The 26,176-nt window shown below is 41.4% G+C and overlaps 2 protein-coding genes across 2 annotated transcripts in view; both read left to right on the forward strand.

Moving 5' to 3' along the window:
• Positions 1 to 8,997, forward strand: part of CUBN (cubilin) — a 292,271-nt gene extending 283,274 nt beyond the window's left edge. The window contains exons 65-67 of the mRNA XM_036275497.1: positions 2,789 to 2,954; positions 5,124 to 5,359; positions 8,890 to 8,997. Coding sequence (XP_036131390.1) covers positions 2,789 to 2,954; positions 5,124 to 5,359; positions 8,890 to 8,997 — 510 coding nt within the window. The remainder of the gene's footprint in view (positions 1 to 2,788; positions 2,955 to 5,123; positions 5,360 to 8,889) is intronic.
• Positions 8,998 to 23,335: 14,338 nt separating this feature from the next.
• RSU1 (Ras suppressor protein 1) overlaps positions 23,336 to 26,176 on the forward strand; it is a 185,086-nt gene continuing 182,245 nt past the window's right edge. Inside the window, exons 1-2 of the mRNA XM_036252448.1 lie at positions 23,336 to 23,467; positions 23,696 to 23,807. Coding sequence (XP_036108341.1) covers positions 23,699 to 23,807 — 109 coding nt within the window. The 5' untranslated portion in view covers positions 23,336 to 23,467; positions 23,696 to 23,698. The remainder of the gene's footprint in view (positions 23,468 to 23,695; positions 23,808 to 26,176) is intronic.

Genomic DNA, 26,176 nt, shown 5'->3' on the forward strand with positions numbered 1-26,176 from the left:
AACCACGCCAAGGCCAAGCCCCAGATCACATTTTGAACTGCATTTGTCTTCAGAACATGTGCCTGCCTTTCCAGGGTCCTCTGACATCCCACAGACATGCTCTCATGGTTCCTGTGAAGGGAAAAATGAGTAGGACAAGTTATTCGCATGCTCAGTGGGAATTAATGTCTCACTCTTCTCTCAGAGCGTCAGCTTTCTAAAAGATAAGCAACAGGAAAGCGATCCAAAGCCAAGAGTATAGTGGTGGCGGGTCTGGCCCCCCTGCATTCTTGGATATGGCCCCCATCTCTGCCTCCTGGTAGGTAACGGGCCACTGCATCCATGGCAAGGCGCTGTGTTTGAACACTTGGCAGAATACTCCAGAAAGCACCAGAGAGGCATTCTTCTCTCCCATAGGCTCCTACATAGACCTAAAAGGACCCTCTGCAGATCAACACAGCCTAGCAAGATGAGCCCCTGGGCCCCTGAAGACAATCTATGACTTAGGACAATCAGAACTTGACTGAATGTTAAGTTAGAAGATTATAAAGGGAATGGAGGAACTTCCAAGATTTTGAGTCCATGTTAAACCATCACCTGTGCAGCTCCTGGAGCCGCCCTTGGAGTCGGGCTGGTTGTGAAAGCTCAGCAGGAGCCGGGCCCCAGGACAGAAGGGCTGAGTCCACAGTGTGCATGTGGTTATGCAGACTCACTTCCTGGTTTTGTATGTGTCTGCTCCATGCAGTGAATTAAAAAATAAATCTATTCAGCTGAAATATATGTTTTTAAAATATATCTTTTTTTTTTTTCAATCTTCACCTGAGGATATTTTTCTATCTATTTTTTCAGACGGGGGGAGGGAGGGAAGGAAGGGGGGGGAGAAAGAGAGAGAGAGAGAGATAAAGATAGATAGATAGAGAGAGATAGAGAACGAGAGAGAGAGATAAAGATAGATAGATAGAGATAAAGAGAGAACGAGAGAGAGAGAGAGAGAGAGAGAGACATCGATGTGAAAGAGACACATCGATTGGTTCCCTCCCGCACAATCCCGACCAGGGCCGAAGACCGAAGTGCAACCAAAATATGTGCTCTTGACTGGAATCAAACCACAACTATTCAATCCATGGGCTCATGCTCCAACCACTGAGCAACATGGGCCAGGACTAAAATATATCTTTGTTTTTTCTATCTATTTATTTATTTATTTTTAAATCTTTATTGTTGAATGTATTACAGATGTTCCTCATTTTTCCCCCATTGACCCCCTCCTCCCCACTCCCACCCCCCTCCCACCTTTTCCCACACTGTTGTCTGTGTCCATTGGTTATGCATATAAGTTCTTTGGTTGGGGAGGTGGTTGGCACGCTTGAAGTTGTCCCAGAGGCTCCTTACACTATCCTCATTTTTTTGGATTCTTTTTTCTTTTTGCTGTTCTGATTGGGTGTTTTTTGCTTCCTTATATTCCAAATCGATGGTTTGCTTCTTGGATTTATGTACTCTACTATTGAATCTGTGTAAATTATTCTTTATTTCAGTTAGTGCCTCCTTCGTTTCTGACTGTGCATCCATCATTTCTGACTGGTCCTTCTTAATGCTCTTGAGGCCCTCACTAAGTTCATTGAGCATCCTTATAAGCAGTATTTTGAACTCAGCATCTGTTAGGTTGCTTATCTCCATTTCGCTTAGTTCTTTTCTTGGGATTTTGTTCTGTTCTTTCATTTGGGACCTGTTTCTTTGTCTCCTGATTTTGGCTGCCTCCCTGTGTTTGTTTCTGTGTATTACTTAACGAGAGGTATGGGGCTAGCTGAGACCCGATGCTGCTTGTTTGAAAGAATTTAGGAAAACCTGAAGCAGGATCAAAGACAGGCCAATCCTATGGTTAAGCAACTGGCAACAGCTTAGATGGGCCTGAATGTTGGGCGGGGCGGGGCCTCAGGGAGTCACCAGGGCGGGGCTACCAGTGTGAGCCAGGTTGCTGGAGTCCCAGATATGGAGGCTGTCTGCCGCCCCAGGGAAGGGCTCACCAAAGGAACAAAGGCCTCTGACAGCATGTTTGTCCTGGAGAAAGCCCCCTCTCCAGCCCTCGCTCCAGAGCCAAACAGCTCAGTTCTTCCCTATGTGTCTCTGGTGCCCCTCGAGCTGCCTCCCCTCCGAGCTTAGAGGGAGAGAGTCCGATAAGTCCGTGCGCGGGCCCTTTAAGGAGCTGCCTGGGGCTCCAGCCAGGTCAGCTTCCCTGAGCCTCAGTTCCTGCTGGTTTTTCCAGCCAGAAGTTATGGGGATTCTCTTCCTGGCACTGGAACCCTGAGCGGGGCACCTGGTGTGGGACGGGGACCCCTCAGTCCTCAGGAAGGACCTTCCCAGCCGAGGTGTCCTCCTGATTTTTATCCGCCACACGTGGGTGTGGGGCCCGCCTGCTGTGCCGCTGCGCCGCCCCCCCCCCCCATCGCGCCTCCACCCCTCCTACCAGTCTGGATGTGGCTGCTGCTTTAATTCCGTAGTTGTAGGACTTCCATTCAGCTTCATTTCAGGTGGTTTTGAATGATGGTTGTTCTGTAGTTTAGTTGTAACTTTGATGTGGTTGTGGGAGGACGCGATACCGCATTTACCTACCCGCCATCGTGACTGGAAGTCTGAACTATATCTTAATAGTCAGAAATTTTGTAAATATATTGAGTTGTCTCCTTTTTCCATACGGGTATTTCTTTTGCTTGAATGTTCTTATACTTTATTATATGCTAAGGTATAGCAATGATAAATCGAAGAAAAAAGTATAACATGCTTAAGGATAACTTTTGCCTCGTTTTTAAAGGTGAGAGATGGACGTGATAGCAGCTCACCGCTGCTCGGCACGTACTGTGGAGCCCTGCTGCCGAGCCCCGTCTTCTCCCGCAACCACGAGCTCTACCTGCGCTTCAGGAGTGATGGTGCAGCTTCCGGTCACGGCTACGAAATTATCTGGACCTCATCCCCCTCTGGTAAGGCACTGGCACTTTGTACAGGAAAGGAATGTAGGGGATGAAAACATAATGTGCTAATAGAAAAAGGCCATTAAAAATGACCATATCTTTTTAACCATCTGTATACTTGATTATCTTCTGATAAGAACAGAGATTTTTTTTTATCCTCACCCGAGGTCATTTTTCCATTTTTTGCTCAGACAGAGCGGGAGGGAGAGAGAGGAAGAGAGAGAGAGAGAGAGACATCTACGTGAAAGGAGCACACTGAGTGGCTGCCACCCGCACAAACCAACAGGGCCGGGAACAAACTGCAGCCGAAGTACATGCCCTTAGCGGGAACCGAACCCGGGTCTCTCTGGACCGCAGGCCGACACTCTAACTGCTGAGCCAAAGTGGCCAGGGCAAGAATAGAGATTTTTTAACCATGAAAGTACAGAGATTCTTTTTAATTCTTTTACTCATTTCTGTATATACTATATATTAGAGAATATATATTTACATATAAAGCACAGATAAAGTATAAAGATTTTTTTGTTTGTTTGTTAATCCTCACCCGAGGATATATTTCCATTGGTTTTTAGACAGAGCGGAAGGGAGGAAGGGAAGGAGAGAGGAGGGAGGGGGAAAGAGAGAGACAGTGAAACTGTGTTGTGAGAGAGACACATCGATTGGTTGCCTCCTGCACGACCCTGATCAGGGCCAGGGATTGACCTGCAATCCTGGTACCTGCCCTTGACCAGAATTGAATATGAGATCCTTCTGTCTGAGGACCAATGCTCTAACCACTGAGCAAAACGAGCCAGGGCATAAAGATCTTTCTTTTCTTTTCTCTTTTTTTTTTTTTTAAATTTCAGAAAGAGAAGAAGGGAGAGGGAGAGAGAGAGATAGAAACATCGATGAGAGAGCTCATCATGACCGCCTCCTGCATGCTCCCCACTGGGGATCAGTCCCTGACCAGGAATCGAACCAGCAACCTCTTGGTGCATGGGTTGATGCTCAACCACTGAGCCACACCAGCCAGGCTCATAAAGATCTTTTAAATTCCTCTGTAAATCTGCTGTTGTCCTATCTTTCACTTTTGGTTTGCACTACCGACACACCCTTGTGCACACACACGCAGCCATGCCCCATGCAGCCCCTGTCATTTCTTGGCAGTCCTGGAGGTAAGTTGCTTTTCTAGGGCAATAAGTACCTTTCTGCATCTTTGACTGGTTGTTTATCAAATAACCGAATGAAATTTAAGTCATGCCAGTACCTTTAGCTCAAGAGAGAAAGACTACATTGTGCATGTCCTCAAAATACCTGAAAACTTTCAAAATAAGAATGATAAAAATAACATTTTAAATAGAGGAACATGAAAAGTGTTTTATCTAGACAATCACAGGTAATGGAATCTTGGCACCTAAAGATACTTAAAGATGACTTTCAATACTCTAATCTTACAGATGAGGACATACAATACCAAATGAATGAGTTGCCCAAAATGCACAGCTACATTGTGTCAGAGGCAGGACCAGCCTCTAGTGCTCTGAACCCAGCTATGTGTCACGCCATATACCTTCTTCCTGTGCAGAGCCATATCCAGATCTCCAAGGCTATCTGATCTAAATAATGATAGTTTTCATATACAAATTAACACCAACACTTACTTCTTTTGGCTTTCATGTCAATCTTGGAACTGTCTGTTATAAGCCCAGTAAAGTCACTTTTATAATAATTACTGCCAAACCTCCAACGTTCTATTTTGTTCAGCCCCAAAATTTCACTCTTAATTTACTTCACTCACATCATTATCAAGAACTCACTGCTTATGGAGAACTCTACCATCAAAAGGACACAACAACTTTGATGACTCTCTCCTTCAGTTATTTAATCTAGTTCTCAGTTTTCCCATTGTGTTAGCAACCCACCATTTGCAAGGGACAGACCTGGAAGAAGCTGTCTCTAAGTCATGATAGAGAGGGGAAGGAACATAGGGTGGAGAAAGGGGTGGGGGAGACAAGGGGGAGGCCAGGTGGTGAGAGAATGGGAGGGATTTGGCCCAAAGGAGAAACTGGAAAAGGGTTTCTGCCTCCACTATTCTTGCAGAGGGTCTCAGCACCCTAAGGAAACAACAGCCCCATCTTATTGTCTTACCAGCTCGTTTCTTCTTTGTTGAATCAAACTTCCTGCAATTATTTCTTACAGGCTGTGGTGGAACTCTTTATGGAGACCACGGCTCCTTCACCAGCCCGGGCTATCCGGGCACTTACCCAAACAACACTCACTGCGAATGGGCCATCATTGCTCCTGCTGGAAGACATGTCACTGTCAGCTTTTACTTCATTAGCATTGACGATCCTGGAGACTGTGTCCAGAACTATCTGATACTCTATGATGGACCAGATGTTAATTCTCCCCCCGCTGGACCATATTGCGGCACGGTGAGTAAAGCAAGATTTTCAAATTCCCATTTATTATGTTTAAATAATGAAAGTAACAGTACACACTTTTTGAGGCAGACACATGCAAAATACAATGTACTCTTCCATATTCGGTACACTTTTCTGACTTTTCTTTCTATTTAGGGGAGCACGAGTGCCATCTAGTGGGCATTGCATTAAATCAACAGTGATATAGTTCGTTACCAAACTCAACTGTGCATCAAAATTACCTATGCAGTTATTTACAGTTTTTACATAGGAATCACCTATGCAGTTACAGTTAGCTATTACATAGCAGACTTCCAGTACTCACATCTACCAAATCAGAGTTTCTGGGGGATGAGCCATGGCATGTTGTTTTTTAAAAGCTCTCTTGCCGGCCGGTGTGGCTCAGTGGACTGAGTGTCATCCCGTGGACTGAGAAGTCCCGGTTCAATTCCAGGTCAGGGCACATGCCTGGGGGCGTGCAGGAGGCCGCCAATCGATGTTTCTATCTCTCTCTCCTTTCCCGTCTCTCTAAAAAATCAATAAAAACATATTTTGAAAAAATAATAAAATAAAAGCTCCCTTTCACTGCCCCACTCAAGGTTGAATACCATGTGTGATTCTGCGTGATTAGAACTTTAGAAAATTGGGACACCTGGCTCCATGTCATCTACTTGTTGCTGAAAATTGTGGGAACTCTTTAAGAAAGACACAGCTATTAAAGATGGGTCCAGTGACAAGTAGTTTGACAGTTTTGTAAAGTTCTGATGGACTAGATCTTCCCTAAACATCAAGTTAGATTTCCGACAGGAACTCAGCCTTGCTTGTGTGCACTGATAGCAGATACAGAGCTCTCAAGTAAGGGAACTGTGACTGCTGATGGGAGACCAGCTCCCTCTCTGTTCCACTCTTTAGCCATTTGGTCTTTCTAATCAAACTCGACAGAGAATTACCTCAGCTGGAAATCTAGATATTTATCTTTAAAAATACCACTATTTGTAAAATTGATAAATGTTATTTTCAGAATTATCAGAAGATAAATACATGTTTCCAAAGCCCTGGGAATTCTCCCATGTATTCTTCAAAAACACCTTTCTTGAGTATATTTGCATATGCACACATATTTTATATTTGTGGGGGGTATGCTTTTTTTCACTTACCAAAATATCATTAACTTCTTACCATACCAATAAAAACACTGGTGTGTCATATTTAATCACTGGATGGTATTCTATTGCATGGGTACAGCCTAATTTATCTGATGAATCCTCTCTGGTTTATAGACAACACTTTGAAAAACTCTCTGGCAGCTCTATCTTTATATACAGAGTTAATCACCTGGAATGCAATTTTAGTCACTTGGCCCGTAGATACTGAATCACCGTTATTCACAGGGGATTCACAGAAAAGAGAACCAGTCAATGTGTCACATTTCAGATTTAGAAGCTGACTAGGTCTGAGACATTTAGTTGAAATTTGTAAACATTTTGAAAGAGAGGAAAAGAGGCCATTTTAACACCACCGTTACATTATATCCACATGGCTTTTTGTTTTGTTTTTAGTGACTTTCAAACATCAACCCTACTTGCTCCCCACAGTGACAATTCCAGGGTGTGGAAAGAATAAGGATAACCTGGACTTGGCAGATAGAAGGAAACTGGGGCACTGCGGGGAGAACTTAACTGGCATTTAAACCAGTGTCCCACTAAACTGAAGTCCATAGCTAGATATGTCAGTTTTTTAAAATTGTGGTTGTTTACCATATGTTACATTTTCTTTGATGAATGTGGACATTACTATTTTTAATTGTTTTTTCTTTATTGATTTGAGAGCGAGAAGAAGGGAAAGGGAGAGAGAGAAACATCAATGAGAGAGAACATTGGCTGCCTCCTGCATGCCCACCACTGGGGATCGGGCCCACAACCTGGGCATGTGCCCTGATCGGGAATCAAACCAGTGACCTCTTGGTGCATGGGTCCACGCTCAACCACTGAGCCACTGGCCGGGCGATTTGGACATCCTTTTAAGTGTAATTGTTTTCTTTTTAAAATTACAGATACAACTAATTTCTTTAGCATTTCAAGTCTAATAAAATCAGTTTACTTCCAGAGTGAGGGCAAAAGTCACTTCTTAGATTGTTAATCTACGTTACAAAATCTAAACATGAAAGAATAATAGGAAAAATTGGGAGAATCAAAGGAGAGTTAAAAACTGGTTAACTGTTCACACCTGTTCGTCAACATAAAATAATAATTGGAAATTTGGGAGCAGATTAAAATGGAAAGAAAAAATTGCATTCACATGGGAATATGCCATATTGTATGTACCTTGATGTATCTCTTCGGAAAAAAATTCTCTGTGCTGCCCTCACTTGAATAATTTCCTGTCTTGGAAATGTCTGTGTTTTGTTGACTCCTGGGGAGGACTGATAGAGTGAGGCCCCGCAGAACAGAGGAGCAGGCCCCAAACTGGAAACTCCAGGACAATCTCGACCAATTGCATAGTTCACAGACATGTTTAGCTCATAGTCTGCCTCCTCCTGTTAGAATGTATTTTCTTCATGAGAGCAAGACCTTTTGTCTGTTTAGCTCATTTTTTATATCCCCAGTGCTAAAAAATCATGCCTGCAACATGGGAGTCTCTGGATAAATATTTGTTAAATGTATGATGAGGAAATGAGAGAAAGCTGAGATCCATATATTAGCCCCACCCCAAACACACCTTGTTCCACAGAAAGGATATAAACACAAATCCCCAAAGAAAACTACAGCTACCAAGGGGAGAGAGTAGCATACCTTATTCATATGATTGTTTTAGTTACAAATATAAGTATGTATTTTCATCAGAAAAATTAAAATATTAATAAACTTGAACTGGAAATACAATGTTTTTGTTGTTGTTAATCCTCACCGGAGAATAATTTTTTTCATTGATTTTTTAAAGAGAGTGAAAGGGAGGGAGGGAGGGAGAGAGAGAGAGAGAGAGAGAGAGGGAGAGAGAGGGAGAGGGAGAGAGATGTGAGAGAGGCACATCAATCGACTGCCTCCTGCACACCCTGACCTGGACCAGGGATTAAACCTGCAACCCAGGCATGCACCCTTGACTACAAATCAAACCTGTGACCCTTTTGGTTTGAGGCCAATGCTCTAACCATTGAGTCATACCAGCCAGGGCTAGAAATTCGATTTTAATGACAATTTTACTGAGATGTAATTCATATATTATACAATTCATCTAAAGTATATAATCCAATCATTTTAATAGACTGAAAGTTGTGTATCTATCATCACTACAATCAATTTAGAAACATTTTCATTACCCCCAACCCCAGTAGTGGAAATTGTATCCATAGCACCCTAACTCCAGCAATATTCTTTTATAAAGTAGGTACATTAATTCTTAGCAAGATTATGTCTTAGACAAATATGATGTTTTGCTGTAAATTGTTTACTGCTTTTTATGATGCTAACATTTTTGAAAAATATAACTTTGTGAAATTTTGTGAAAAATATAACTAATTACTTCTTTCCCCCCCCCTATTTTAGGACACTAACATAGCCCCCTTTGTGGCCTCCTCACACCGGGTCTTCGTAGAATTTCATGCGGCGTACGCGGCGCGCCCATCAGCGATCCAGTTAACCTGGGACAGCTAGACGCGCAATGCGCGCGTTTAATCGTACTTTGGCTCTTGCGCAGGGTCCCTGAGACGTCACCTGACAGCGGTCTGCCGTCCTGACCCCGACTCTCTCCCTGTGCCACTGAGAATAACTTGAACGTTTGTTTTCCACCAAAGTATGTGTGGAATCAATATTTGTACATTTTTTCTTTTAACATGTAGAATGTAGCTTCTTTAGTCTTGGCTGTATTTGTAATCCTTAATTCTAATATTTGAGCTGAAATTTCCTAAAATTCCCTAAAGAGTTGGAAATGATTATGACACATGTGCTATAAATTTGTTTCGAAGGTAAATGACAAAACAGAGGTATGATTTTCACTGTGAATGTCAAAGTAGGCATAATAAACTTGAATTGTACACAAATCTGCTGCATTAATTTTTAACCCATTAACATGTAGTCTTTCACTGTAAGGCATGTAGAAATTTTCAAGTTGAATTTTTACATTTTGACGAAGTAGGTGAATCCTTCAGGAGAGAGCTCTGCAGCCAAGCGCCTGCATTTGGATTCGGTTTTATTAGTTAAGTGTTTACTTAACTTCTCTCTGCTTCACTTTCCATAAGTACCACCATTGTCTATGCCTCGTTTAACAACACAATATGTGAAAAGTTATAAATAGTTGAACAACACTTTTATACACTTTTCTGCTGCCTTTGACAAAGCAAGACACTTTATGGTCAATGTGCAAAGTTAGGTCCTATCAAGAACGTGGGACCAAGGGAGTGAAAGCAGCCGTGAGAATGTTTTACTTGATTGTACACTTACACTCAGGTGCCACAGAAATGACTTCTGCCCAGAGGAGAGAACCCCGTAAACAAGATATTTTTACCTTAAACATTCCTACTTCCTTTGACTCTCTATTATAGATAGATACATCAACTTTAGGGATGGCACTCTCCTGGAAAGAATGGTGAATGCAACGAAGAGCATCATCAAACCAAAGGAACAACGTACTAAAACTATCAAGATGAAATTTGATAGGGGTTGATACAAGATCTAGCGCTTTTATCGAAAATGAATCACGAAGCTACAGTGGAGAAAGGTTAACAATAACCTATGAAATGATGTAGAAGTTTTATCTGAAAGCAAGATTAACATATGAAGCTGTCAAACAATAAAAAATTATTTGATCTTAGATATTGCATCATTAGAGTGATAGAATCTACAAGAATCATTTTCAGAGAGACATGCTTCCCTAGGGGGCATATTAGAATATTTAGAAGGTGTATATACCAAGTTGAAGTAAGCATTGTCAATTACAAAACTGAACACTTAGAACCTGGAAAAAGAATATTTTCTCCCATTCTGCAGGTATTTTCAATTTATTGGTGGTTTCCTTTGCAGTGCAACCCTTCAGTTTTATGTAGTCCTACTTGTTTATTTTAGTTTTTGTTGACTGTGCTTTTGGTGACTTATCCAAGAATTCACTGCCAAGACTGATGTCAAGGATCTTTTCCATATGTTTTCTTCTAGAAGTTTTGTGGTTTCAGATCTTATATTTAAATATTTGATTCATTTAGAGCTAATTTTTGTGAATGGAATAAGACAGGGGTCCAGTTCCTTTCTTTCGCTTGTGGTTGTTTAATTTCCCCACCACCATTTATTGAAGAAATTGTCCTTTCCCCTTTGTATGTTCTTGGCACCCTTGTCAAAAATTACTTGACCATATATGTGATGGGCTCTGTCTGGGCTCCCTATTCTGTTTCACTGATCTATAGGCCTGTTTTTAGTGCCGGTATCATACTGTTTGATTACTATAGCATTGCAATATAGCTTGAAATCAGTAAGTGTGATGCCTCCAGCTTTGTTGTTCTTTTATTTTTCAACTACAATTTACATTCAATATCATTTTGTATTAGTTTCAGGTGTACAGCATAGTGGATAAACAATTACATACTTTACAAAGTTTTCCTACCTGGCACTATACATAGTTACCACAATATTACTGACTATATTCCCTATGCTGTACTTTACATCCCTGTGACTATGTTGTAACTACCAATTTGTACTCAATTCCTTCACCTTTTAGACCCAGCCCCTACAACCCACCTCCCTTTTGGCTACCATCAGTTGGCTCTCTGTATCAATGAGTCTGTTTCAATTTTGTCTGTTTTTTTATTCTATTATTTAGATTACACATATAGTAAGTGAAATCATATGGTATTTGTTTTTCTCGGACTTATTTCACTTAGCTTAAAACCCTCTAGGTCCATCTATGCTGTCACAATGGTAAGATTTCATTCTTTTTTATGGCTGAGTAATATTCCATTCTGTATAAGTACCACTGCTTTTTTATCCATTCATCTATTCATGGGAACTTGGTTTGCTTCCATATCTTAGCTATTGTAAATAATTCTGCAATGAACATAAAGGTGCAAATTAGTTACTCTTTCAAATTAGTGTTTGGGGTTTCTTTGCATGTATACCCAGAAGTGGAATCACTGGATCATAAGGCAGGTCCATTTTTAATTGTTTGAGAACCCTCCATATGTTTTCCATAGTGGCTGCACCAATCTGCATTTCCACGAAGAGTGCACAAAGGTTCCCTTTTCCCACAACCTCTCCAACACTTGTTTGTTGATTTATTAATAATAGCCATTCTGACAGGTATAAAGTGATATCTCATTGTGGTTTTCATTTGCATCTCTGTTGATTAGTGGTATTGAGCATCTTTTCATATGTCTATTAGCCATTTGGAGAAGTGTCTGTTTAGGTCCTCAGCACATTTTTAATGGCCATGTTTGTTCTTTGGGTGTTGAGTAGTATAAATTTTGGATAGCAACACCTTATTGAATATGTTATCTCATTCAGTGGGGTCTCTTTTTATTTTGTTGATGGTTTTCTTAGCTGTGCCAAAACTTTTTAGTTTGTTGTGGTCCAATTTTCTTTTTTTTTGTTTCCCTTGCCCAAGAAGATATATCAGGAAAAATATTGCTATAGAAATGTCTGAGGTTTTTTTACTGCCTATATTTTCTTCTAGGATTTTTATGGCTTTGAATCTTACATGTAAATCTTTCATTCATTTTGAGTTTATTCTTGTGTATGGTGTAAGGGAGTGGTCTAGTTTCACTTTCTTTCTTGTATGTATCTGTCTAATTTTCCCAACAGCATTTATTGAATAGACTCTCTTTACCCCATTGTGTGTTCTTCCCTCCTTTGTCAAATACAAGGTGATGCAAAGGTAGGTTTACAGTTGTGAGTACACAGAGTTTATTCTTGTATTATTATTTATTAATTATTGTATTCTTTTTACATACAAACAACTGTAAATGTACTTTTGCCCAACCCTGTATTTATTGATCATATAGCCATGGATTTATTTCTAGGCTCTTTATTCTGTTTTTATACCAGTACCATTGGTGTTTTGATTATTATAGCCTAGTATAGTTTGATATCAGGAAGTGTGATGCCTCCAACTTTGTTCTTCTTAAGATTGCTGTGGCTTTTCAGGGTCTTCTGTGGTTTAATATAAATTTTTGGATTATTTCTTCTAGTTCTGTGAAATACACCATTGGTATTTTAATAAAAATTGTGTCGAATCTCCAGATTGCTTTGGGTAGTATGGACATTTTAATGGTGTAAATTTTTCCTATCCATGAGCATGGTATATGCTTTCATTTATTTGTGTCTTGTTCAGTTTTTTTTCTTCAGTGTCTTATAATTTTCCAGATATAGGACTTTTACCTCCTTAGTTAAATTTATTCCTAGGTATTTTATTTATTTTTTTGATGCAATTATAAATGGGATTATTTTCTTAGTTTCCCTTTCTGATAGTTCATTATTGGTATATAAAATTGCAACTGATTTCTGAATATTTATTTTGTATCCTGTTACTTTACTGAATTAATTTGTTAGTTCTAGTTTTGTTTTGTTTTTTCTTTTTGGTAGAATCTTTATACATTATTATGTCATCTCCAAATAATGACAGTTTTACCTCTTCCTTTCCAATTTGGATGTCTTTTATTTCTCCTTTTTGTCTGACTGCTGAGGCTAGGAATAATAGCAGTGAAAATGGACATCCCTGTCCTGTTGATCTTAAAATGAACACTTTTATTTATTTATTTTTTAAATTTTACTTGGAGTATTTTATTCATTAATGTGTTACAGAGTTGTTGATGTATATGACTTTAAATCTATCACCTAATTTTTTTGAGTTTTGTTTGATCCACCTGTATCATGTTTCTCTTTTCCCTTTTTTTTTTTTTTTTTTTAAGAATTTTTATTTATTTTTTTGTTACAGATATTTTACCTTTTTACCCCATTGGCACCGCCCCCCCCTCCACCCTGTCCCCGGCTTAGTTGTCCATGTCCATTGGTCATGCATACATGCATATAAGTTCTGTGGTTTATCTCTTCCCACCCCCCACCCCCATCCCCTCTTCTGAGGGATGTCAGTCTGTGCCTTACTTCCATGTGTCTGGGTCTACTGTATTCCTCAGACTGTTATGTTCATTATATTCCGTATATAAGTGAGATCATGTGGTATTTGTCTTTTTCTGCTTGGCTTCTTTCACTTAGGATAATACTTTCCAGGTCCCTCCATGTCGTCTCAAAGGATAAGAGATCTTTCTTTCTTACCGCTGCATAGTACTCCATTGTGTATATGTACCACTGCTTTTTTATCCATTCGTCTACTGGTGGACACTTGGGCTGTTTCCAGATCTTAGCTATTGTAAATAGTGCTGCTATGAACATGGGGGTACTGATTGGTGTTTCAGGCTTCTTAGGGTATATTCCCAGGAGTGGGATCACTGGGTCAAATGGAAGTTCAATTTTTAATTTTTTGAGGTAGCACCATATTGTTTTCCATAGCGGCTGCACCAGTCTGCATTCCCACCAGCAGTGTATTAGAGTCCCCTTTTCTCCACACCCTCGCCAACACTTGTTGTTTGATGATTTGTTGATGGTGGCCATTCTGACAGGTGTGAGGTGATACCTCATTGTTGTTTTAATTTGCATCTCTCTGATGATTAGTGATGTTGAGCATTTCTTCATATGTCTCTTGGCCATTAAAATGAACACTTTTAGTTTTTAGTTTTTCTTCATTGAGTATGATGTTAGGCTATGGATTTGTCATATATGCTCAGTATGTTCCCTCTATTCCCACTTTGCTGAAAAACTTTATCATAAGTGCATGCTGGATTTGTCAAATGCTTTTACTTTATCTATTGACATCATCATATGATTTTTATCCTTCACTTTGTTTATGTGGTATATCATGTTAATTGATTTGCAGATATTGTACCAACCTTGCATCCCAGGAATAAATCCCACTTGATTATGGTGTATGATTTTTATAATGTATGGCTGATTTTGGTTTGCTAATATTTTATTGAGGATTTTTTTAAATCTATTTTTATCAGGGATATTGGCCTATCATTTTCCTTCTTTGTAGTATATTTATCTGGTTTTGGAATTAGAATAATTCTGGCCTCATAAAATAAACTTGGGAATCTTCCCACCTCTTGAATTTTTTGGAATAGTTGAGAAGGATAGATGTCGACTCTTCTTTGAATGTTTGATAAAACTCACCTGTGAAGCTATTTGGTCCAGGACTTTAGTTTGTTGGGAGTTATTATTATTACTGCTTTGATTTTGTTAGTTGTAATCACTTTGTTCAGATTTTCTGTTTCTTCTTTATTCAGTTTGGAAGATTATATGTTTCTAGAAATTTATTCATATCTTCCAGACTGTCCAATTTGTTGGCATATAGTTGTTCATAGTATTTTCCTATAATCTGTTGTATTTATGTGGTGTCAGTGGTTATTTCTCCTCTTCCATGTCTGATTTCATTTATTTGGGTTCTCTCTCTTTGTATTGATGAGTCTGATTAAAGGTTTATCAATATTATCTTTTCTTTTCTTTTTTTTTTATCCTCCCCCGAGGACATTTTTCCATTTTTTGTACAGACAGAGTGGGAGGGAGAGAGAGGAAGAGAGAGAGAGAGGGAAACATCGATGTGAAAGGGACTCATCAAGTGGCTGCCACCCACACGACCAACCAGGGCCAGGGACAAACTGCAACCGAGGTACATGCCCTTAGCGGGAACCGAACCCGGGTCTCTCCGGACCGCAGGCGGACGCTTTAACCGCTGAGCTAAACCGGCCAGGGCAATATTGTTTATCTTTTCAAAGAACCAGCTCTTGGTTTCATTGATCTTTCATATTGTTTTGGTAGACTCTATTTTGTTTATTTCTGCTGTGATCTTTATTTCCTTCCTTTACTAATATTTAGCTCTGATTGTTGTTCTTTTTCTAGTTCCTTTAGATTTAAGATTAGATTATTTAAAATTATTCTTGTTTCTTGAGGTAGGTTTTTATTGCTATGAATTTTCCTCTTAGGACTCCTTTTGTTGTGTCTCATAGATTTTGAGTTGTGTTTCCATTTTTATTTGTCTCAAGGCATATTTTGATTTCTTCCTTGATTTCATTGTTAACCCGTTCATTGTTTAGTAACATTTTATTTGCCCTTCATGTATCTGTTTTCAATTTTTTTCTTGTAATTGATTTCTAATTTCATACCATTATGGTCAAAGAAAACACTTGATATAATTTCAATCTTCTTAAATTTATTGAGACTTCTGTCTTAACATGTGATCTATTTTGGAAAATGCTCCATGTGCACTTGTAAAGAATATATGTTCTGCTTTGGGGTGAAGTGCTCTGGAAATATTAATGAAATCCATCTGCTTTACTGTGTCATGTAAGGCTGCTGTGTTCTTGTTGATTTTCTACCTGAAAGATCTATTTATTGATGTCAATGGGGGTGTCAAAATCTGCTACCATGACTGTATTACTGTCAGTCTCTTCCATTATGCCCATCAACATTTGCTTTACATATTTAAGTGCTCCTATGTTGGGTGCATAAATGTTTAGCAGGGTGATAGCCTCTTTTTGGATCACTTCCTTTGTCTTCAGCTACCCTATGTCTTTTAATTGGAGCATTTAATCCATTTACATTTAAAATGATTATTGATATGTATGTGTATATTGCCATTTTATTATTTATAATTATGTTCCTCCCCCCCTTTCTTCTCCTTAAATAATTTATTTTCTTTATTGATTTTTAGAGAGAGAGGAAGGGAGAACAACAATGAGAGAGAACACTGATTGGCTGCCTCCTACATGCCCTCCACTGGGGATTGGGCCCACAACCTGGGAATGTGCCCTGACTGGGAATAGAACCAGTGGCCTCTTGGTGCATGGGTCGATACTCAACCACTGAGCCACACCAGCCAGGCTTAAAGAATTTTCTTTAACATTTCTTGTAATATTAGTTTGGTGGTGATTGATTGACTCCTTTAGTTTTTTCTTATCTAGGAAGCTCTTTATTCTTGAGATTCTAAATAATAGCTTTGCTGGGTAGAGTAATCATGATTGTAGGTCCTTGCATTTCATCACTTTGAATATTTCATGCCACTCCTTCCTGGCCTGCAAAGTTTATGAGAAATCAATTGACAGTCTAATGGAAGCCCTCTTGGAGGTAACTAATTGTCTTTCTTTTGCTGCTTTTAATGTTGTTTTTAACATTTGGCATTTTAATTATGACATGTTTTACATGGATCTCTTTGGGTTCATCTTGTTTGGTTGGGACTCTGCACTTCCTAGACTGGTGTTTATTTCCTTTGCTAGGTCAGGGAAGTTTTTGGTCATTATTTCTTCAGATAAATTTTCAATTAGTTGTTCTCTCTCTTCTCCTTCTGGTACCCCTATGATGCAGATGTTATTGTGCTTAATGTTGTCTTAGAGGTTCCTTAAACTATCCTCAATTTTTAAAACTTTTTCCTTTTTGCAGCTCTGATTGGGTGTTTTCTGCTACTTTGTCTTCTCACTGATTTGATCCTCTGCTTCATCTAACCTGTTGTTCATTCCTTCTAGTGTATTTTTCATTTCAGATAGTATATTCTTCACTTATAACTGGTTCTTTTTTTTATGGTTTCTATATCTTTTTTTTAAATCCTCATCCGAGGACATTTTCCCATTTTTTGTACAGACAGAGTAGGAGGGAGAGAGAGGAAGAGAGAGAGAGAGAAACATCGATGTGAAAGGGACACATCGAGTGGCTGCCACCCGCACGACCAACCAGGGCCGGGGACAAACTGCAACCGAGGTACATGCCCCTAGCGGGAACCGAACCCGGGTCTCTCCGGACCGCAGGCGGACGCTCTAACCGCTGAGCCAAACCGGCCAGGGCTATATCTTGTTTTTTTTTAATGCTTACTAGCTCTTTAAGTTCTCACTGAGTTCATCCATTCTTCCCCTATGTTCCTTGAGCATCCTTCTAACCATTGTTTTAAAATCTGTATCTGGTAGATTGCTTGCTTCCATTTCCTTTAAATCTTTTTCTGGGGATTTCTTCTTTTCTGAGTCATGCTTCTTTGTCTCCCCATTTTGGCTGCCTCTCTGTATTTGTTTCTGTGTATTACATCTGCTATGTCTTCCAGTCTTGATATGGTGGTCTTATGTAGTAGGTATCTCATGGGGTTTAGTGTCACAGTCTCCCTGATTACCTGAACTTCAGGAATATCCCTTGTGTGGGTTATGTGAGCTCTCCTATTATAGTTGAGTCTGGATTGTGTTGGGTCACAGCAAGTAGGGTTGGCCTTCAGGCTGGCTTACTGTGAGGATTTTGACTCCAACCACAGTATATGAGCTGGTGATCAGGAGCTGACCCCAGAAAGCAAAATTCACCACAGCAGAGTCTGTTACTTGCCAAGATTTCCCTTTGGAAATCTTGGAGCTAATTGGGTCATGCTATAATGTGCTCTGAGGCCTGCCACTGGGCATGTTAGTTCTGGGGCCACATGGGAGGGACTCTAATATAGGTCAATGCCAGGTACTGCCTGACCTGCCCTGGGCTCCTCCTTTGGTGCTACAAAATGATCCACAGTTTATGGCGTCCTCTGCTGGGCCTGGATACATGTAGGAGTGGCCAAGCTCTGGACCAAGGACAGCTTCCATCAGCACCAAACCTAAAGACAAGTTAGCAAAAGGCTCAAGGCACTCCAAGATTTTCCTCCACCTGCCAGCCGCTCCACCACCCCTTGAGTCTGCCTGGAACTACTTGAGAGCCTTCTAAGAGTCTTCACAGTGGGCTCAGGCTGGTTGCAGCCAACAGTCTCCTCTGGAGGATGAGAGTTAGCAGGAAGGAACCACAGAAAGTTGGGAGGGTGTGGACAGTGGATATCCGGTGTGTGGGGCAACTCTGGTCAGGCATATGGAGAAAAAAATTGGCCCTTGCCCAAGAGCCACACAGCTCATTCTTCCCCGTGCCCATCTCCAACACCCTGGGTCTGCCCAAAACTCCTCAAGAGCTCCCCCAGGAAATCTGCTTTGCAGGCCAAACTGGATGCAACCAGCAGACTCCTCCACAGGGCATGGGCTCAGCAGGGTGGGATCACCAGGAGTGAGGAGGGTTAGGCTAGTGGATCTCCAACCCTGTGTGGGGGTGATATGGCCAGGTCTACCAGGGGGATGGGGGTGATGGCCCTTATCCCAGAGCCACACAACTCAGTCTCTCCCTGTGCCTGTCTCTGACACCTCCTAAGACTGCCTAGTCCTCTTCAGGAGCTCTCCAAGAAAGTCTGCATCATGGGCTCAGTCTGGCCATAGCCAACAGACTCCCACAGGCTGGAGCTCAATAGGGTGGAGCCACAGGGAGTCAGGAGGATGGGATTAGTGCATTTCCCTAGGCTGGTGCCCTGTGGGAGGGGAGTGCTCAACCCAGAAAACATCTTTGTAAAGATGGTGTCTTTGGGCAGTGTGGGTGAGAGACTGAGTACAGGGACCTTGGTGGCTGTTCCTCAAATCCTTTCCTCGAGAACACACAACCCAGTCCTTCTCTGTGTGGCTCCAGTCCTCTCAGAGCTGCCTTCTCTCTGCCAGATCCCAGGGCAAGTGGACAAGAATGTGATTTTGTGTGTTGACCCTTTAAGAGGGCACCTGAGTTTCTAGCAGACTCCTGTCTCATCCTGGTGGACAGAATCCACACCGATTTTTACAGCCACATGTTATGAGGGCTCCTCTTCCTGGCTTTGATGCTCTGAGCTGGGTAACCTGGCATGAGGTTGAGATCCCACACTCCTCAAGGGGGACCTCTGCAGTTGAGATATGCCTCCAGATTCTCAACCTCCCTACATAGGTGCAGGGCCAGTCCTTTCCATGTCTCTGCCCTTCCTATCAGTCTCTATGTGGCTTCTTCTGTAAATCCTTGGTTATAAGACTTCTGTTCAGCTAGTCTTCAGTGGGTTATTCAGGTTGATTATTCTGTAAGTTAGTGGTAATTCTGGTTTGGTCTTGGGAAGGAGATGAGTGTAACATCCACCTACTGCATTTCTATCTTTGGAAGAATCCAGCTTTTTTTTTTTTTTTAACGTAGGATTTCTTTGGCTATGTGGGGTCTTTTGTGGTTCCATACAAATTTTGGGATTGATTTTTCTATTTCTGTGAAAAAATGCCACTGCAATTTTGATTGGGATTGCCTTGACTCTGTAGATTGCTTTAGGTAGTATGGAAATTTTTCACAATGTTAATTCTTACAATCTAAGAACAGAGAGTATCCTTTTGTTTATTTGTGTCTTCTTTAATCTCTGGCATCAGTGTCTTATAGCTTTCAATGGACAGGTTTTCACCTCCTGGGTAAAATTTATTCCTAAGTATTTTATTGTTTTTGATACAATTATAAATGGAATTGCTTCCTTGATTTTTCTTTCAGACAGTTTGTTGTTAGTGTATAGAAATAAATCTGATTTATGTTGATTTTATATCCTGCTACTTTACTGTATTCATTTATTACTTCTAACAGTCTTCTAATAGAGTCTTTAAGATGTTTTTATATATAAGCTTATGTCATATCTCATTAGTAAGACCCATCTCATTTCTTCTGGTTCTGCTTTACATTTAACTGACTCATTTATAAATGTTTATTGAGTATTTACTGTATGATATGTACTAGACACACTGAGGATAAAGTGGTGTACAAAACAGCCATACAACTCCATAAACTGTCTCCCTACTTCAAAAATCCTACTTTCCAGCTCCATCTTGCCTGGTTTCTTAAGCCAGTCCCAAGGCAAAATCCTCAATTTCCTTACCTGGTGAAATTTTATATTAAGCCAGCTTGACAGATCTAGTGGCTAAATGATAACTTTCCTGCTCCCAAATTGTATCACCATGAAGCTCCATTGTTAGCTATCAGAGCCCTGGACAGAACTAACAATCAATTCACATTGGTATAGGCATTCTGGTTGTTAAAATATTGAGATGTACCAAAATGCTGCTTCCAGGCTATACTGGAATCCCAAAAGCCATCATGTAAAAAAAACATATGGGTTTGAGCGGTAAGGAAAGGGAGGTCCTGGAAGTTAACGGGAAATTATATTCCACATGGGTCTGCAGGAAATAAAACAAGTACAAATTTAAAGAGAAAAAAATGTCTACTGTCTGCAACTGATTATGCTCTGAACTAAGGGAACTTAGTTCACTCTGTTTGAGAAGGCACAGGGCAGGTGACAATAACCAAACCCCAACAACACCTCTTCCTCCAGCCTCCCCATGATTCAGCAACCAAAGAATTAATGCCAACATAGACGGTGGCTTTAGGACCTTGTTTCAGCATTACCTGGTGGCCACTCTGATTCCATTATCCTGGTAATACCCATTCCTACATGCTCATTGCCTGAGAAGCAGAACTGGGCATGTATGTTTGGTGTGGGTAAGCCAGGCTTCCACCTACTATCTGATCTCTCCCCTACTCTGATTTCCTGTCTCCTGAAACAACTGCCTAAGAGAGAACCTTCCATCAGACCTGAAGGATTACATGTGAATTAAATACGACAGTCAAAATGTTTTCATAGATATTGAAATTATTAAAAAGGTTGACACTGTTAAATGACCTAGACATTTTTTAATGTCATTAAAATTTCAGTTTCATAAAACTTAGTGATTATACAGCATCAGAATGTTAATGGAAGAAAATTTTCACACTATGGCTGTAGTTTTTTTTTTGTTTTTGTTTCTGAATCCTCACCTGAGGATATGTTATTGACTTTTAAAGAGAGAGGAAGGTGGAGACAGAGAGAGTGAGAAAGAGAAACACTGATGTGAGAGAGAACCATTGATGGGTTGCTTCCCTATATGCCCTGACTGAGAATCAAACCCATAACCTTTTGATATACAGGATGATGCTCCCACCAACTGAACCACCTGGTCAGGTTCCCATGGACAGCATTTAATGGGAGAAATTATTGAAAGGAAAATAATATAATTGTTGGACATCTGATGAAAATTTTGCTTTTCAAATTATAATTTGGCAACTTTGTATATGTCACTTAAGTAATTTATTATAATATAGTTTAGAAAATAAAAAAGGCATTTTTAAAATTAATGATTTACATACTAATTTATGTGAACTTACCAGTTGTCATAATCTAGTGTATCTCTTGTGGACCACATATTCCATACTCTATCTGTGATTGGCCCACACTATGGGCCCAGGGGTGGCAATAGTACATTTCTCCTAATGGGAAGTACTGAAGCGAAGACTATATGTAAACAGAGAACTTGGCAGTGATGCTGCAGAAGAAATTTAAACTCTACTAAACATTGACTATTCCAAGCATGACTGGCTACATAATTTACAAGTCTCAGTGCAAAAGAAAAATGTTTTTAAAATTATTAAACATCCAAAATTATTTAAAAATTTTTAAACATTTCAAGATGGTGTCAGCTGAGCATTAAACCAAGTGTGGGGCCCCTGCAGGAATGGAGCGTTGGGTAACTGCACAGGTGCCATATCCAGGAAGCTGGCCCTGTTTTCATACTACAAAGATCTGGAATTAGGGACACATTTCATAAAGAATTGCACTGGTAAAGTGAAGAGAATGAGAGGAGAGTTACAAGGGAGTGAAAACACTATCTGGAAAACAGGATGTGAATGAAAGCATGCTGACAAATGAAACAGAAATTGCTGCCTAAAATAATTTCAAGAGAGAAATGCAATGGAATTGGGAATCCATTTTCCAGGTGTTATCTGGATATGGGGTTGGGAGGTGCAGTTTCAAAGTGTGAGGCCAGAATAGAACAGCATTCACTGGCTATCACAATTCATCATTTGCCTCCACCAGTAAAGGCAGTCTTGTGATCACATGCAGGAATAACACTGGGTTCTCACCTCTAAAGAAATTTAACCAACAACCCAGGGAAAATTAACGCTGTTCTAAGAGAAACAAACACACATCTACAACAGAAGAGCTACCAAACGAGCTATCTAGAAAAATCCGCTCAGACCTTCATGCTTGAATATGAAATGACAACTAAGAATCATCAGAGAGAGAACTATAGCAGTAAGAATAGGAAAGAACCAGACAAACACACATAAAAAGGGATACTTAAGGGAATATAATTTGGTAAACCGAGGTACTCCAGCAAGATGTATACAAAAGGTTGGTTGAAACCCAGAAATCAAGTGTTATCAGATAACCACTTAGCTGGGAAGACAGAAAGATTCAGTCTAAATTAGAGCGGTAAATTAGTAGGTTCCTAGTCTTCAAGAACCATTCATTGGATTTTAACCAGTGGAGAGGAATGTAAAGGTGCAAGACCGTAGGAAATACCGTAAATGTTACAGGAAGAAAATCAACAACGCTATTAAAAAAAAAAAGAAAATTTTATCATGAAATCATTTAATAGAAAGCAAAATAAAACATGAAACAACGTTGAGTGTGGTGTTGGAAAAGAGAAGTCACTTATTCATGTTGGTACTTTCCTCTTCCTGGGACAGAGGCCCCGGCTGGGCGCTGGGGACACACAGACCACCCCGTAATCCTTGTCTTTGACGATCTCCCAATACAGTGAGAGGGACAGTCATGGATAAGGGACTCACGGCAGCAACTTCCGATAAGTGGATTCAGAGCCACAGAAGCAGGACACTGAGAAAAAATTTACTTCTAGATTCCCCGGACCCAACCCAGCTACAACTCGGCCTCCACCGTCACCTCCTAAACTTCCTCCTTCGGCCCACAGCACTACGCTATCCCTACGACCTGGACCTGCCCCAACACTAATGCGCACGCGCCAACTCCGGTCCAATCGGAATCCCAAACCCGGTTGCGGGTAGGTGGACTAATCTCGGGGTGGGGCGGGGTCTCGAAGCCGAGAGACGGACGTGATTGGCTGTCTGAGATACACGTTATTGTATAGGCGGAACCTCGCCCTGGGGCTACACACAGCTAGTAAACTGTTCTCCTAATTTGGGAAGGGTCGGGCGCGGGCCCGGGCGGGGCGTGGAGCTGCGCATGGCACCGAGTGCGCCTGCGCCGAGAGTCGGGCCAGGGCGTGTTCCTTGTTTGGGTGCCCCTGCAGCTCCGGCGGAGCGCATCTCTCACCGCCACCGCGCGCCCGGCGCGAACCTGCCGTTTCCACGCCCATCCCGTTAGGTGCTGCTCTCCGCGGTGAGTGCGTGTGGCACTGCATGTGACTGCTTGTCTGCGCGCGGTGTCAGGGGTGCTGGACACCCCCCGCGCCCCTGCCCCGCCCCATCCTGCTGCATGCACCCGTACCTGCCGCTTGATGCTCACTTTCCAGGGCCAGGGGAGGACGAGAGTGCCAGGCAGCGTTCTGTCCAATCTGTTTCTGCACCTCCTGCCCTCACCCACGTGCTTTGTTGTCGTTTGGTACAGGTCATGTCCAAGTCTCTGAAAAAGTTGGTGGAGGAGAGTCGGGAGAAGAACCAGCCGGAAGTGGACATGAGCGACCGCGGCATTTCCAACATGCTGGATGTCAATGGCCTGTGTGAGTTGTTGGGCTGGGCCTTCCCCTTGCAGGAGCTGGGAGGGCTTATAAGTTTTACAACTAACTGCCGGCCATGGTGTGAGAGGTTGTAATGGTTTATATTCCATCCTCTGCTTGTAAACGTCACGTGTCAAGACCTTAGCTCACAAAGTTTACAATCAGAATTTGTTCTCTTTTGACTGGAAAATGAGCATGGGAGCCAGGGTAGGAATCACGCAGACGGCTGCTGCTGTACCTGCCTCGACAGTTGTCTATGCTGATTTATGGCATTCGGGTGGATTGTCCACACAGTTTACTTAATAGCCACTTTATTTTTATTTTTATTTTTTTATCCTCACCTGAGGATATTTTTCCATTTTTTGTACAGATAGGGTGGGAGGGAGAGAGAGGAAGGGAGAGAGAGAAACATCGATGTGAAGGGACACATCGAGTGGCTGCCACCCGCACGACCAACCAGGGCCGGGGACAAACTGCAACAGAAGTACGTGCCCTTAGCGGGAACCGAATCCAGGTCTCTCCGGACCGCAGGCCGACGCTCTAACCGCTGAGCCAAACTGGCCAGGGCGCCACTTTATTTTTTAATTGAAAATCATTTTTGAATTCCTCTTCTTTTCTTCTAACCTAGTCTTTGGCCCTTGAACAAATGCCACACAAATGTTACATGATAAGTGTTCTTGTGCCTGGAGTGTGTTAGACATTTCTTGACTCTCAACCGTTTTCTGGGTGGGTTCTCTGTAGTTCAGGCTTTTGTTATCTCCAGCTTGTGCTATTATGATGTCTTCCTAACTTTCCCTCTTGCCTCCAGTTTTCCTGCCTTTGTGGTTTAGTCAGTATTGCTTTGAGTGCTATTTTTTTCTGTAACACAGGTCTCTTTGTGTTATTTTGTGCTTAAAACCAGGGATTACAGACTCAAAGGCCTGCAGGGTCCAGGTGAGGATGGGCATGAACTCTTTAATAGTATCCTCTCTGCTGCTCAGATCCAAACAATTGTTACCACCTGGGGACATTGGCTCAGTGTTGCTAGATGGTTTTTTTTTTTTTTACGAGACTAAGTGTCCAGATGACATTTACTAATTTTTTGAAGTTGGTGACTCTTTTTTTTTTTTTTTTTTTATCTTCACCCGAGGACATTTTTCCATTTTTTGTTCAGGTAGAGTGGGAGGGAAAGAGAGGAACAGAGAGAAAGAAAGAAACATCGATGTGAAAGGGACACATCGAGTGGCTGCCACCCGCACGACCAACCAGGGCCGGGGACAAACTGCAACCGAGGTACGTGCCCTTAGTGGGAACCGAACCCGGGTCTCTCCAGACCGCAGGCCGACGCTCTAACCGCTGAGCCAAACCGGCCAGGGCAAGTTGGTGACTCTTTTAGGTATTGGAAAAATACTTTATAAAGGTGAAACAAAACACTCTTCAGGCTTACTGTTGCTTCAGTTTGGACTGTCTCACTTAAACACATCTGGCTGTTCATTACCAACAGAAATGCTCTGGTGTCCTTGGCATGATATGCAAGGCCTTCCTGAATCTGACCACAGCCTACTTAGTTCCCTTCCCCTCCGTGCATTTGGCATTCCAGCCATTCTAGTTCATTGCCCTTCCTGAATCAGGGCACACACTTTCAGGTTTGAATGCCTTTGTAAGTATTGTTTCTTCTCTCTCCACTCTTCTTCACCCAGAATACTTTTTACTTTTTATCAAGAATCAGTTCAGACGTCAGAGCCTAGGTAAAGCCTCTGTATGTATCAAGCTGAGATAGTTAATCTTCTCTTCTATGAAGTTAGACATCCCTTGCTTCAGGACTTCTGTTACACAGGATTGTAGTGTGTTCTTTCAAAAAAAAATTTTTTTTTCATTATTAGTTTTTAGAGAGAGAGATAAAATATTGATGAGAGAGAACATCGATTGGCCGCCTCTTGCATGTCCCCCACTGGGGATTGGGCCCACAACCTGGGCATGTGCCCTGACCAGGAATCAAACAGGCAACCTCTTGGTGCACGGGTCAACACTCAACCACTGAGCCACACTGAACAGGCTGTAATGTGTTCTTAATATAGATGTCTCTCTTCCCCCGGAGGGGCTAAAGTTATGCAATATTTATTTGCCTTCATAATGTTGCCTGGAACACAGTAGGTGCTCAAAATAGTTTGATGGATGAAGGAAAGAAAGCTGGATTAGGCCTGTGAATTTATGAGATCCTGACCAGTTTGTGACATGGGAGAAAGGGAGAGGTCCAGGAGACCCGAAAAGATGATGGATTGCTTGTTAGGTGTGGGGAGAGCAGAGTCAGATTTACTGTGACTCCATTGTTTGTGCCTGGGACAGAGATGGGGGTTGGTGCCATTGATATGTCTCCCAAAAGGAGATGAAAA

This window comes from Molossus molossus, unplaced genomic scaffold (genome assembly GCF_014108415.1).
Source record: "Molossus molossus isolate mMolMol1 unplaced genomic scaffold, mMolMol1.p scaffold_m16_p_1, whole genome shotgun sequence".
In the NCBI taxonomy this organism is placed as follows: Eukaryota; Metazoa; Chordata; class Mammalia; order Chiroptera; family Molossidae; genus Molossus; species Molossus molossus.